This window comes from Coenobita brevimanus, chromosome 23, assembly GCF_032717465.1.
Source record: "Coenobita brevimanus isolate Jiangsu-jjx chromosome 23, ASM3271746v2, whole genome shotgun sequence".
Classification (NCBI taxonomy): domain Eukaryota; kingdom Metazoa; phylum Arthropoda; class Malacostraca; order Decapoda; family Coenobitidae; genus Coenobita; species Coenobita brevimanus.
The window spans coordinates 64,760,733-64,774,428 of NC_136976.1; the positions used below are offsets into that span (position 1 = coordinate 64,760,733).

The 13,696-nt window shown below is 42.0% G+C and overlaps 1 protein-coding gene across 1 annotated transcript in view; it reads right to left on the minus strand.

The window, feature by feature from the left end:
• alien (COP9 signalosome complex subunit 2 alien) overlaps nt 1–13,696 on the minus strand; it is an 86,769-nt gene that overhangs the window by 46,213 nt on the left and 26,860 nt on the right. The window contains exon 4 of the mRNA XM_080267302.1: nt 10,668–10,835. Within this exon, the coding sequence (XP_080123428.1) occupies nt 10,668–10,835 (168 nt within the window). The remainder of the gene's footprint in view (nt 1–10,667; nt 10,836–13,696) is intronic.

Genomic DNA, 13,696 nt, shown 5'->3' on the forward strand with positions numbered 1-13,696 from the left:
CAAACGGCTAATGATGATGATGATGATGATATACAGTAATCCCTTTAAGACCCAGACACCCCAAGCCCCAGACATTTTGGGCTTGGGTCCAATAGTCCAAGTCCAAGATTATTCCCTAAGATATCGGACACCTGTGACACCAAAAATGGCCAAAAAACGTCAAAATGCAAAAAAAAAAGCCGATATGTGTTCATCCCTACTCTATATTTGCTGCGCAAGAAGAACAGCTGAGTTTTGGTGTGTAGTTTCGGCGACATCTGCTAGAGTGTCCACGCATCCTCTCCATTTCCCGCCTACCTACTGTTGTGACTGCACGCTCGTCGCCATGGCTGCATACGTGCTCACTTTTGTGAATAAACAGTGAATAAACTGCAATACCTCGCCACCAGACCACATGGGAATTTACAGTGTTGTGCAGTGTTAAGAAATTAGAATTCAGAGTACAAAGGATTAAGTGCAGAGTGCAACACTGGCGTGGCGCAAGTAAGAACAGAATATGCACTGTTAAACAATTATAATTCACAGTGCAAAGAATTAAGTGCAGCACAGCACTGGATTACTGAACGTGCTTCAAGTGCACCTTCACCACTGTCAGAACCATAGAGGAGGCGGGTTAATCTTTGCGACAGCCACGGACGTGTCGTACGTACCCTGTACACTGCTAAATATTTTTCTTACTCACTTCTAATTTCTCATTCTCTGGTTCCTTTTCATTTATTTTATGGTTTCTGTCCCTTATTTGTGCGAACAGGGTCTTAACCCTTTAACCGCGGGTATTGTTTTGGTCTGACTGTCCTCTCCCGCGGGGGTTTCAGCCAAATGTAAACAAACCTTTAAACCTTAATAACTCTGCACAGAATAAAGCTAGAGAAAAAAATAAGGTACCATTAGAAAGTACTAACCCTCAGCTTTCCATTGATGTAGGTTTCATGACTTTGTTGACTTTCACAGGACGGGCAGTGCCGTTAGAAGTGAGGGGTGTAAAATCACTATTTTTCGCTCACACATCATTACCTTCGCTCATACACCATTACCAAATGCCAACCTCATTCTGATAATAATACTATAAACATATATGAACACTGCACATACGATAAACACCCACTCTGTGTTCACTGAGGCAGGTAAAAGGCACTGTAATTACCTGCACTTCACTGCCACATCAGCGGTGTTGTAATCACTATTTTTCGTTCACACACCATTACCAAATGCCAACCTCATTCTGATAATAATACTATAAACATATATGAACACTGCACATACGATAAACACCCACTCTGTGTTCACTGAGGCAGGTAAAAGGCACTGTAATTGCCTGCACTTCACTGCCACATCAGCGGTGTTGTAATCACTATTTTTCGCTCACACACCATTACCAAATGCCAATCACAATCTGATAATAATACTATAAACATATATGAACACTGCACATACGATAAACACCCACTCTGTGTTCACTGAGACAGGTAAAAGGCACTGTAATTGCCTGCACTTCACTGCCACATCAACATGTGTTGTCACTCACACAGCTGGACAGATACTGATGCGCGCTTGGTCAGGGGTGGGGGGGGGGGCCCAGGGGGTGGGAGGTGGGGCCCCAGGGGGGGGAAGAGGGAGGTGGGGGTCGGCTGGAGTGAAAGAACTTAATAGCTACTCTCCCTTGAAACAATTGGCGCACGGAAAAAACGCGGGGTGTTCAAAATATTCACAAACATTCGAGAATGACACCCGCGGTTTGGTCCAGTTTTTGCAACGTCATTCTGGAATGACACCCGCGGTTAAAGGGTTAAATAGGTGCTGTACATGTCCGGTAGAGAGTTATTTAGGTGGCTTGCAAAGTTAGGTTGGGTTGGGATCTATAAATACGTGTCCAGGGGCATTTTTTCCAAGTCCTAGACAAGACCAACTCCTGGACACTGCTTGGGCTCTATTACGTCGGATCTTAGAGGGATTACTGTTTTGTTTTCGTTTTTGTTTTTGAAGGCTACAACATGCTTGCATGCATCGGCCTTGGTCACCTAATGGCAGTTCTCCATGCTGCACGGTCTAATGCAGCCTCCCTGTTCAGTCCCTTAACCCTGAGGTCACACTTAATGACCTCATCCCATGTCTTTCTTGGTCTACCCCTCACAATCCCACCCCCAATATTAACACTTCTCACCTTCTGAATCCAATTATAATCCCCCATCCTCTCCACATACCCAAACCATCTCAATCTACCTCTCCTCATCACAACACTAATTCACTCTAGTCCCATCCTACCTCTCAACTCTTTAATCATAAACACAGCCCCCCCCAGGCCTTGCACACAGGGATGCACTGCACATCCACCTAATCATTGTCATTTCTGTATGTCTGAGCCTGCGAATATCCTCCTCCATTACTAACCAGGTCTCACTACCATACAGCATTACACTCTTAACACATGCTGCATACAAAGACCCCTTAGCATGTAGGAAGAGTCCTCTCAATGTCAGGAGAGGCAACAGCTCCCTGAACTTCTTCCAACTACTTCTCACCCTAGCCACAGAGCTAGCTCCAGCCCCACCTCCAGCACACAACAAGTCTCTCAAATGACAAAACTCTTCGACACACTCAAGAGACTCACCAGCAAGTTCAATCCTTTCACACCTGACAATCTCCACCTGCTCTCCCCAACACACTGCACACATAAAATCAGCATCATCTCACAGTCTACCTCTGATACCACTACATCTCTTGTGCACCCATTTATCACAAACACTCTACAAGATGGAATTACTTCCCACACCCTTGTGGCAAACTGCACATGGCCATTCTCCCTCGCTTTGACAGTACCACCACCAACCCTAGATATCATCACTTTTGTTTTATTTGCATTTACCCTTAAACCCTTGTGCCCCATACCATCTCCCCACTTCCTAAATCTTTCCTCCACCTCCCTTTCGTTCTCTGCAATCAACACCAAATCGTCAGCATACAACATCTTCCCATGGGAGTCCATTTCTGAAGTCGTGTGACAGGGCTTCAAGTACCATAATAAACAACATGGGACTTAACTGACCCCTGATGCACACCAACGTTCACGGAAAACTCATCACTCAAATCTCCATTCACTCTTACATGAGTGTGAGCACCCACATACATGGCCATAACCACCCTGACTAGCCACTCCTCCAAGCCAAGCTTTCCCATTGCCCACTTGACCACCTCTCTAGGGACTCTGTCAAAGGCTTTTTCCAAATCAACAAACACAAAATACAGATCCCTTTTCCTCCCAATATATTTTTCCTGAAGCTGTCAATCAATGAATATGGCATCAGTAGTCCCCCTGGCTGGCATAAACCCTAACAGCATCTCATCAATATTCACTCTTTCTCTAATCATACCTTCTAGAACTCTCTCCATTTCCTTGTATTAATTATGGTACTCAGCAAATTTTATCCCATCTACATAGTACTGTGACGGGCCAAAGTACAGTAGGGCCACGCAGATTGTGACACTATTAGTCTGACGCTAACATCACTATCCATGGGACAAAATTCTTACCTAAATAAATTAAATTAGAGGGGGACTTTTTCAACTACACCCCTACTTTTTGTCTTTAACTACATATATCAAGTAGAATATCAGCAATATCAAAACTATTGTATATCAAAAATGCAAGATGGTCAAACAAATATTCAACTACACCCCAAGTTTTTGTCTTTAACTACATATATCAGGCAGAATATCAACAATATCAAAACTATCGTATATCAAACATGCCAGATGGTTAAACACATTTACTTTTCATTGGTTTTGGGTGCAGTTTATTGAATGCTGAGTGTACTGGTGTGGCCTGCTAGTGGCACAATCATTGTAGAGGTGTCCTTGAAAGCACACACACACACACACACACACACACACACACACACACACACACACACACACACACACACACACACACACAAAGAAGAAAAAGAAGAAGAAGAAGAACAATGGGATGGAATGGCATCCTGCGACAAGTGATGATCGCCTTGTGCTCAACGTCAGGGTTGCCTGGGTCCCGACCCTGGCAACTCTGTCTGCCAGCCCACTATTCTCTGGCGGCCTATTGCTATCCACGCTGCATGTCTCGCTATGAGATTGTCTCTTCTGTCGCTACCTATGAAATAGCTAAGCAAAATAACGTTATTCGCACAGCCCTATTATACTTTAGTCATGGATGAAAAATACAGAGTAGCTGTAATTTTTTTTTTTTTTTTTTTTTTTTTAATGCGAGGAAGAAGGAATCAAAGGCCATGAGCCCGCAGTAACAGTTCCCTCCAAGAGAAAAACAAAATACAATATAGAGCCAAATTCAAGATCCAATCATTTTGAGATGCCTGGACACACTGCGTTTGAAAGACTGGAGATCATAGGCAGCAGGAAATACAGATAGAGGGAGACAGTTCCAGAGCTGACCTGTTGCATAAATGAAAGACTGGGAGTAACGGTTAACTCTTGCATTAGAGAGTTGGACAGAAAAGGGATGAGAGTTTGCTGCCAGACGGGTGCTACGCGCACGTCGTAGAGGTGGAGGAATGCAAGCAGACAGTTCAGAGGAGCAGTGACCATTAAAGTAGCGATAGAAAAGAGATAAAGATGCAACAGTGCGGCGAAGAGACAGAGGTTGAAGGGAGTCAGTAAGAGGAGGAGAGTTAATGAGACGAAAAGCCTTTGACTCCACCCTATTGAGAAGAGCTGTGTGTGGGGAGCCTCCCCACACATGAGAGTTGTACTCCACACAGGGGCGGATAAAACCCCTGTATAGAGACAACAATTGTGCAGGGGTAAAGAAAGAGCGGAGTCGGCTTAGCACACCCAATCTTTTGGAAGCAGATTTTACAAGAGATGTAATATGATCTTTCCAAGATAAGTCCCGAGTAAATGAAACCCCAAGCATGTTCAAGGATGATGCAGGATTAAGCTGAATATTATTAAACATTAATGGGTATACCTGTGGAAGATTTTGTCGGGTTGATAGGTGAAAGAACTGAGTCTTAGATGCATTAAAGACAACCATATTATTTTTACCCCAGTCAGAGATACGAGCCAAGTCAGACATTAGGTGTGCCATAGCCTCATCCCTTGTTTCTTGAAGTAACTGTTGAGATGGGCGTTGCGGGAACCGAATGGAAAGGTGAAGGGTGGAGTCATCAGCGTATGAGTGGATAGGGTTAGATGTACAGCTTAGAAGATCATTGATGAATAAAAGGAAGAGAGTTGGTGACAGGACAGAGCCCTGAGGAACACCACTGTTGATAGATCTAGGAGAAGAACGATGGCCGTCTACAACAGTGGCTATAGAACGACCAGAAAGGAAGCTAGCGATGAAGGCACAGATAGAAGGATAGAAACCGTAGGAGGGCAGTTTGGAAATTAAAGATTTATGCCAGACTCGATCGAAAGCCTTTGAGATGTCAAGTGCAATGGCAAAGCTTTCGCCGAAGTCCCGAAAGGAGGATGACCAGGAGTCTGAAAGGTAGGTGAGAAGATCGCCAGTGGAGCGTCCCTGACGGAACCCATACTGACGATCGGAAAGAAGGTTGTGATAGGAAAGATACCTTAAAATTTTTCTATTAAGAATTGACTCGAAAACTTTTGAAATACAGGACGTTAAAGCAATTGGACGATAGTTGGAGGGTTGGGAGTGGTCACCCTTCTTTGGGACTGGCTGAATGAGAGCAAACTTCCAGCAAGAAGGAAAGGTACAAGTTGACAGACAAAGGCGAAAGAGTTTGCCTAGGCAGGGTGTAAGCACAGAAGCACAGTTCTTGAGAACAACAGGAGGGACCCCATCAGGCCCATATGCCTTGTTAGTACTGAGGCCAGTGATGGCAGAAAATACATCAACTGAAGAAATTTTAATGTCAGCCATGAGGAAGTCAGAGGGGAGAAGTGATGGAGGAACAGCACCGGAATCGTCTAAGGTGGAATTGGAGGAGAAAGTCTGTGCGAAGAGATCTGCTTTATCAGTAGAAGAAATAGCTACAGAACCATCAGAGTAGAAAAGAGGAGGGAAGGATGATGAGGTAAAGTTGTTAGAAAGATTTTTGGCAAGGTGCCAGAAGGAGCGGGAAGAATTCGAGTTGGAGAGTTGAGAGCATTTAGTATGGATGAAATTATTTTTAGTAGAGCGAAGAACAGACTTAGCACGATTCCGGGCAGAAATGTAAAGATGATGTGATTCAGGGGTGGGTTGGCTCCGGTACCTTTTGTAGGCCCTCTCCTTGTTGCGGACAGCATTAGAACAAGCGTGATTAAACCAAGGCTTTCTTGCGTTAGTCAAAGGATATGAGAAAGGAATGTATGCTTCCATGCCCGAGAGAATAACCTCCGTAATGCGCAAGGCACACTCAGATGGCTCACGGCCATGGAAGCAATAATCATTCCAGGGAAAATCAAAGAAGTACTGCCTGAGGGCCTCCCAGTTCGCGGCTCCAAAATGCCACAGACGACGTTTCCCTGGAGGGTCCACAGGCCGTACCGGAGTGATAGGACAGGTTAAGGTAATAAGGTTGTGATCGGAGGAGCCCAACGGAGAGAAAAGATTAACAGAGTAAGCAGAAGGATTAGTTGTGAGGAAGAGGTCAAGTATGTTGGAGCTCTCTCCAGGCGGTCAGGGATACGGGTAGGGTGCTGTACAAGCTGCTCTAGGTCATTAAGGATAGAAAAGATGTAGGCTTGTTCACCAGGTGGATCCGTGAAAGGAGAGGAGAGCCAAAGGTGGTGGTGAACATTGAAATCTCCAAGAATGGAGATTTCAGAGAAAGGAGTAATGGACAGAATGTGTTCCATCGTAGAAGTAAGATAGTCGAAGAATTTTTGATAGTCAGTAGAATTAGGGGATAAGTAAACAGCACAGATATATTTAGTCAGAGAATGACAGGAAAGCCGAAGCCAGAGTGTGGAGAATTCAGAAGAATCAAGTTCAGGAACACGAGAGCAAGATAAGTCGTTACGTATGTATACACAACAGCCACCTTTGGCTTTGAAATGAGTATAGAGAAAGTAGGAGGATACAGAAAAGGGTCTGCTGTCGGTTGCCTCAGACAGCTGAGTCTCCGTCAGAAAAAGAAGGTGAGGTTTAGAGGAGGAGAGGTGGTGCTCAACAGAGCGAAAGTTAGATGAAAGGCCGCGAATGTTGCAGAAATGAAGAAGAAGAGAGTCAGACAGTGGTTCCAGGCACCTCGAGTCGTCACCGGGAGAGGGGCAGATGGTGGGGGCATTTATGGTCCCCCCCCCCTGGGGACTCCGAGGCTTGATTAATCGACGCCATTTTTGTGAATTTTGAATAGGAAGTGTAGTGTGTACTGTGCATGTAGTTTGGTGAAGATAGTAATTACAGGCAGTACTGTTTAACATTATAACAGTTTTTCACAACTGGTAATACAGGTACACCCCGGTTTAACGTTGCAATTGGTTAAGTAAAAACCCATTGATAGGCGAAGTATCGTATCTCGGGGTAGATTTAACATGTAAAGTATAGGGATGCATTTCTGAGCCTTGGGTTTCCCCCCTAACCAAGTCCTAAACTCACCCAAATGAATCCAAAAACAAGTTTAAAGCCAATCTAAATGGCCTAACAGCTGTAAAAGAAGCTAACCTAAGATTAACACCTGTAAATAACTCACTAAAACCAACAAATAAAATCTGAAAATCATCAGATGTAAGTCTGGAAAAAAATCAAGCTAAGTAAACTGTACCTCAAAATGATAATCTTCAGCCCACCGATGGCTAAAACACATTAATTTAAGTCTAAAAACAGTTTATAAATCAAACTAAACAAACAATAATATTTGTCTAAAATATCATCAAAATCGGTTAAACAAATCAAAACCCATCATTAAACCGGGGTTTGGCCATTGTTAGATAAAGTACAGTGAGTCTTCAATATACGAAAGGGATAGGGACCAAAAAAAACTTTCGTAATCCGAAATTTCATATACCAGAACGATTTTCCCCATTGAAATATACATAGAAATGGGGGGATGCGTCCCAGGACCCCATCGGACTCCCCATCTAAACTTTACCTCTCCTATTTTGAAGTAATAATACCTATAGAAGTAAGTAATACCTGTAGATGTAGAAAACGGGGTGGCCATTTTCTTGTACATCTCCTTTTTCTTGGTCACAGTTTCAACGGTGGAAGCTGCAAGGCCTAAAGCATGCCCAATCTCCGAGACTCCCTGCCCCTCCTTGTGGCGTCTTATAATTTCCAATTTCCTCTCCAGTGTTAGAGTATGGTGCTGCTACTTCTTTGCGGCAGGCTCCCCCAATGCTGGAGATAATGCAGGGCACTTGGGGGGGATGTCTAAACAGTACGAAAAGGTGTAGAGCTGCGAAAATATCCTCACATACAGCAAGGCTGCGAGGAGGGACGTGGATTCGGTTCCAGGACAATTAGTCGTGTTCGCCATCAAAACATCAACGATTCCCCGTCAGGACAATTCGCACCCAAGACGATTCCCCTTCATTCTATAAGTATACTTAATATTAGCTGATTAATACTATAATAACTAATTTCATGGGGAACTATCAAGGGCTATGTTCATTCAAGAGTGTAGGCTTTGGAAATTATTTATAATTTGTACTTATAGTCAATAATTAACTTGCTTCTGCCTCGCTGTAGTTGACTCTGAATTATAATCTGGCGTCTCCCATAGCAGTCTTCAGTAAATTTTATTGTAATTTTTGGATGCAGTCGGTTGAGACTGATTGATTAGCTGAATATGTACACGTAATATGAAGATTATTCATACAATTTTAGAGTACAGTATGTCAATTGTTCACTTAGGTTTTTAGGCATTTATAAAAATGCCAATGTCTCATATGTAGCCTTATGTTAAACGATGAAACATCATACGTCACCTGATTCACGTTTCAATATATTTATATTTTTTTCCATTAATACCAACTATTTGATGCCATAATTTACATTTATTATAAAAAGAATAACCACCACCACCTTTATAACTCATATCAGTCAAAAACTAATATGCCTGCTAAATAAACTGATATGTAAATAAATGACAGGGAATCAACCTGATGGTGAATTGTCCCGAAACCGTGGACTCAACTAAGAAGCGTGAGAAAAACTGTTTACCAGAGAGAGGTTAGGTCGTTTCCTCGCCGCAAGTAAGTGTCCATTTTGAATTTTTTGTATTTCCTTTCGTATCGCTTTTCGTATCATTGAGACAGATACTTTCATATTGTGGAATTTGTCCTATATTCATCACTTTCGTAACATTGAAAATTCATACTTCGGGTTTTCGTTTATGAAAGACTCACTGTATGGTGGTATTTCTACCCCCATCGTTAAGCCGGTGTATCACATCTAGGGGTATCGTATATTGAGGTATACCTGTATTAGACTGTTTCCTTCTATGATACTCTTGTCTCGAATGAAACAAAATATCAGTATGAGAAGCCAGCCAGACAAGGGTGACTGAATTTCCATATGCGACACGTCTGTTATCATGACTCAGGGGTCTCATTAGCCAACATCTCTCCAATGTGACTGTCATGCCAATTAGAGAGTGAATGTGCCTTTCAGAAAGTTAGCAGGCAGTACGCCAGTGATCAAATTAGCTTGCTAGAGGTGACACTACATTGCTAAACCCCTTGGCTGTCACATGGCTAGTTGTACTGTAAACTACCATGTGTGCATGTACAGTTTTTTACAACAAATTAACAGTCTTCAGAAAATACCTGCAATTGCCAAGCAGTGAGATGATCATCGGTATTAGTTTCTTCTAAATGGAGCCAAGTGAACCTGTCTAGTCTGGGCTCCAGGACACATGGGGATATTTCAAGTTAATTGTGAGACAAAAAAGTGTGTTTTAAATGCCGCAAAATACGATACATTTGCCATGATTGTCTGCCTTTCATTCCATTATGAGCATGAAAAGGCACTGGAACACCATTGCTATTGCCAAATAACAGTGCAAGTGCATTAAAAAAAAAAGGTGCAGTGTGCAATATTAAGTGAGGTGACAGCTTTTTGTGTGTGAAAAACTAAAACCTGTGACTTGAAAATTGCGTCTACTATGTGTACATGGTCTCCCAGTCAGCTGATTGAGCCAAGATGGCCACCAGCATTTACAGTGGCAGTAACTGTTTGCCTTTCATTCCATTTTATGCATGAAAGGTCATTGAAACATCACTGCTACTGACAAATAATAGTGCATGTGCATAACATGTAGTGCAGTATGCAATTTTACATACAGTGATAACTTTCCGTAAGCAAAATACTGAAACTTAGTGACTTGGAAATTGTGTCTGGCAAGCATACTACCCTTAGCAAAAAGTGTGGTGCTACTTAGGGGCACTGACAGCAAGCCTAAAAGGATAAGGTGTTTTTAGATTTTAGGTTCAATGGTCATAGGCTCCCTCTCTATCGCCACTGAACCCATGTTATACTGACCTCATTATAAGATACATAGTTATGTGAAGGGCTTTCACTTCATGTAACCTCCTCATATACCAAGTTGTGACTATATTCATTAAAGAAAAATGGGTGCAATGTACAAGGCTGTTAAATGTAAAAAGGAAAGTATCATTTAGCTAAATACTGTACACTGATCCTACTGTACAGGGCTGGTACCCATAGTCTGAATTAGTATTACAATATACAACCCAACAAATATTAGTACGGTACTAACTTGACAAGACTGATGGAGTTGCTTGAGAATCTTGGAGAGCCTGGTGTAGTCTTCCCGATCAAAATACAATTTACCCAGTTTCGTGTTGGTCTTAAACCACAGGCGATCATTCTTAGCATCCTTCAAAGCCTCCAATGTTGTCTCATAAAAATCCTGCAATAGCTCCATCTGCAAACCAAGGAACACACTGAAGCTAATTACATTTTTAAATATTCTGCTATTAATATTTCTGTATTACACATTAAATTTCTTAACACACTAATACAGCTTGATCTACTAAAAAAATTATCACTTATGCAATGATTTCTAAAGCACAGGTTAAAGGACTGTGATCCCTTTGTTTCTGTGCACTTGGTTAAAGAAGTTTTCGGTACCACTGCAAGACGAAAATCTACACTCCTGCTGCTGTCACACATTAAAAAAAAAAAAAAATCATTACTGTGCACCTGAGCTGCTTTCTGCTGACAATAATGGTGCAACATTTGTGGTTTCTGATGGCTTTGAGGGATTCAAAGATGAGGCCCTCAGAACCCCTTGCATCGACCCCATCTCACGTCTCTCTATGGTACATGTTTCTTCCTTACTATGACTTTTTCATCACTTTTTGTTAACTTAACCATGCTCATGTGTGTTTCTGTTACCATAACAGTATGCATGTACAGCAGATGCTCGATTTAATGAACTAATTCAATCAACCCCTATTCAGTTATCTTGAATTTTCCGCTAAATCGAGTTCTGTAACCAAGGCTCAATACAGTACAGTCTTCATAAAACACGAGACAGGTCATGCAAAATCAATTTTGTGCTTAAACATGACATGTATTTCATTCATCCATCATACAATTCTACGTTGCCCCATGAGATGTGTACGAGACCAGGGCTAGGGAAGTTCGTCCTGACATTTACGATGAGGGTCACCAGCCTCACTCATCCCTGAGTGGTATTACATGAGCAATAAACCCCAACCACCCCTTGGATATAAACTTACACAGGCTCAATCCAATTAGAACACCTTAATTACCCACTAAACCACCAGGCGCCATAATTTGGTTATATGGTTACCACCCAGCATAGTAAATGGTTTCCTGGTGTACAGGAAACCATTTGCCTTGTCGCTCAGTGTACATTCATCCATAGGCACAAGGAAGAGGAAAGAGTGAAGGAAAGAAAGACAGAAGAGGGAGTGCAAAGTTACCCATGGAGAAGGAAAAGGAAAGAATGAAGCAATGAAGGGCAGAAGAGGAAGAAAGGAAGGAGAGGAAAGGGAAGCACTTAAAGCAGCATTACATTGAGTGAGTGGATAGTAAGTGCCCCCACATAAAATAGGGGGTTAGGTTCTAGGAGCCCCATATTTGTTGTTGAAAATATATTTACAGATGGGTTATTACAAATATGTCTGTCTTAAGACAATCATGACAGTGTGTTTACATATGATTTCGCCGACTGGACACATCAGTGCATCCTAACCTAATGGACTATTCACCCTAATACTCCCTATAAAATTTTTAACTACCAAGGACTGCCACTAAGCTTCTATAATGCCCTCAATACCAACTAAGTAAAAACTGAGTTCTGACCTAATTAACACGTGAATAATCACTGCCCTGCATCACGCATATTTTGCCAGGAATCACTTTCAGTGCACTCATTAAATAATTAAAAAAAAAAAAAAAAAAAAAGTGAAGCTATCTTTGAAAGTATCATGTTATCAACAAAAAAGAAAAAAAATACACTAAGTCGTCAGCATGCAGTGACTGCGTACAACTCCTCAGATATATACAAATGTAGTAATCATGGATCATAAATAAGGCAGCCAAGCAGCACAATTTGTATGACAGTATAATTCACAAGAACTGAACTCACACAATAATCTTACCTTACTAATTATATTAACACGTAGTATCATCACATACCATAAGAGCCGAATTTTCTTGGCCAGAGACCGCCAGTTTATAACAGAGATTGAGCACAAACCCTTTTTTTTCCCCACACATTGCACTAAAGGCGAAAACATGAAGTGTATTACTCCCCCATCATTAACACTTTTCTCCAACAAAATAACTATTTACATCAAAAACACACAACTCATTTTAGTCTTGTTCACATTTAAGCTCCCACACCACATGCCACTTCATCCAACAATTTTACATTTTCCTTGGGAATAAATGCTCTTATTGTGTTCATTGCACTTTCAGGGTGCTTAAGCATAACTAAAGTTAGTTTCGAACAGCATGCTAGTGTTCTGATGTGAAATGAACGAGAAAACCACCAATCATCATCCGGACCTCCTTTCCCACCCTAAAGCAAGGTGAAGAGTAGCAACACCTAGACAGCCCAAGTCTGCCCAATCCAATGGGCCACGCTTCCATTCACTCATCATTCAAGCCTCTGGAATCCTGACTCTATCTGATACGTCAAAAACATTCACCACATTCTGTAGCTTCACATAAATGTATCCGATAAAGTCAATCCAGACATTTTCACATTAGAAAGAGGTGCCAAATCCCTGATCATGCACTTCTTTTCACAACATTCATCCAGCCAGCTTGATCTCTTGTCAGTTCCCTAGCCTCACTGACTTCCATACCTCTCTTCCACACACACTCCTCCACCATATCCCTCCACCTTCTCCTTGGCCTACCTCACCTCCTCCCTCCTTCAGATTTGCTCAGATATACCTTTTACCACTGTATTATTAACCATTCTCTCCACTGACCATACCATCTCAGTACACTCTCTTCAATTCTGGTGTCCACAGACTTCCTCATTCCTAATCTTTCACGAATCACATTATTTCGTATCCTATCCACTCTCTGTACTCCACACACATTCCTCAGCAGTTCCATCTCCACTGCACTCACTCTTGACTTTTCATTTTCATGCCACACCATAGTCTCACACCCATATGTTAAAGTTGGCACTAACACTCCTTCATGTAAGCCTCATGCAGCTGCAACATTCAAGCCTCTGTTTCTTGTCAAGGCCTTCATAGCACCAACTACTTTCCTTTCTTGTGTCACTCTACTTTC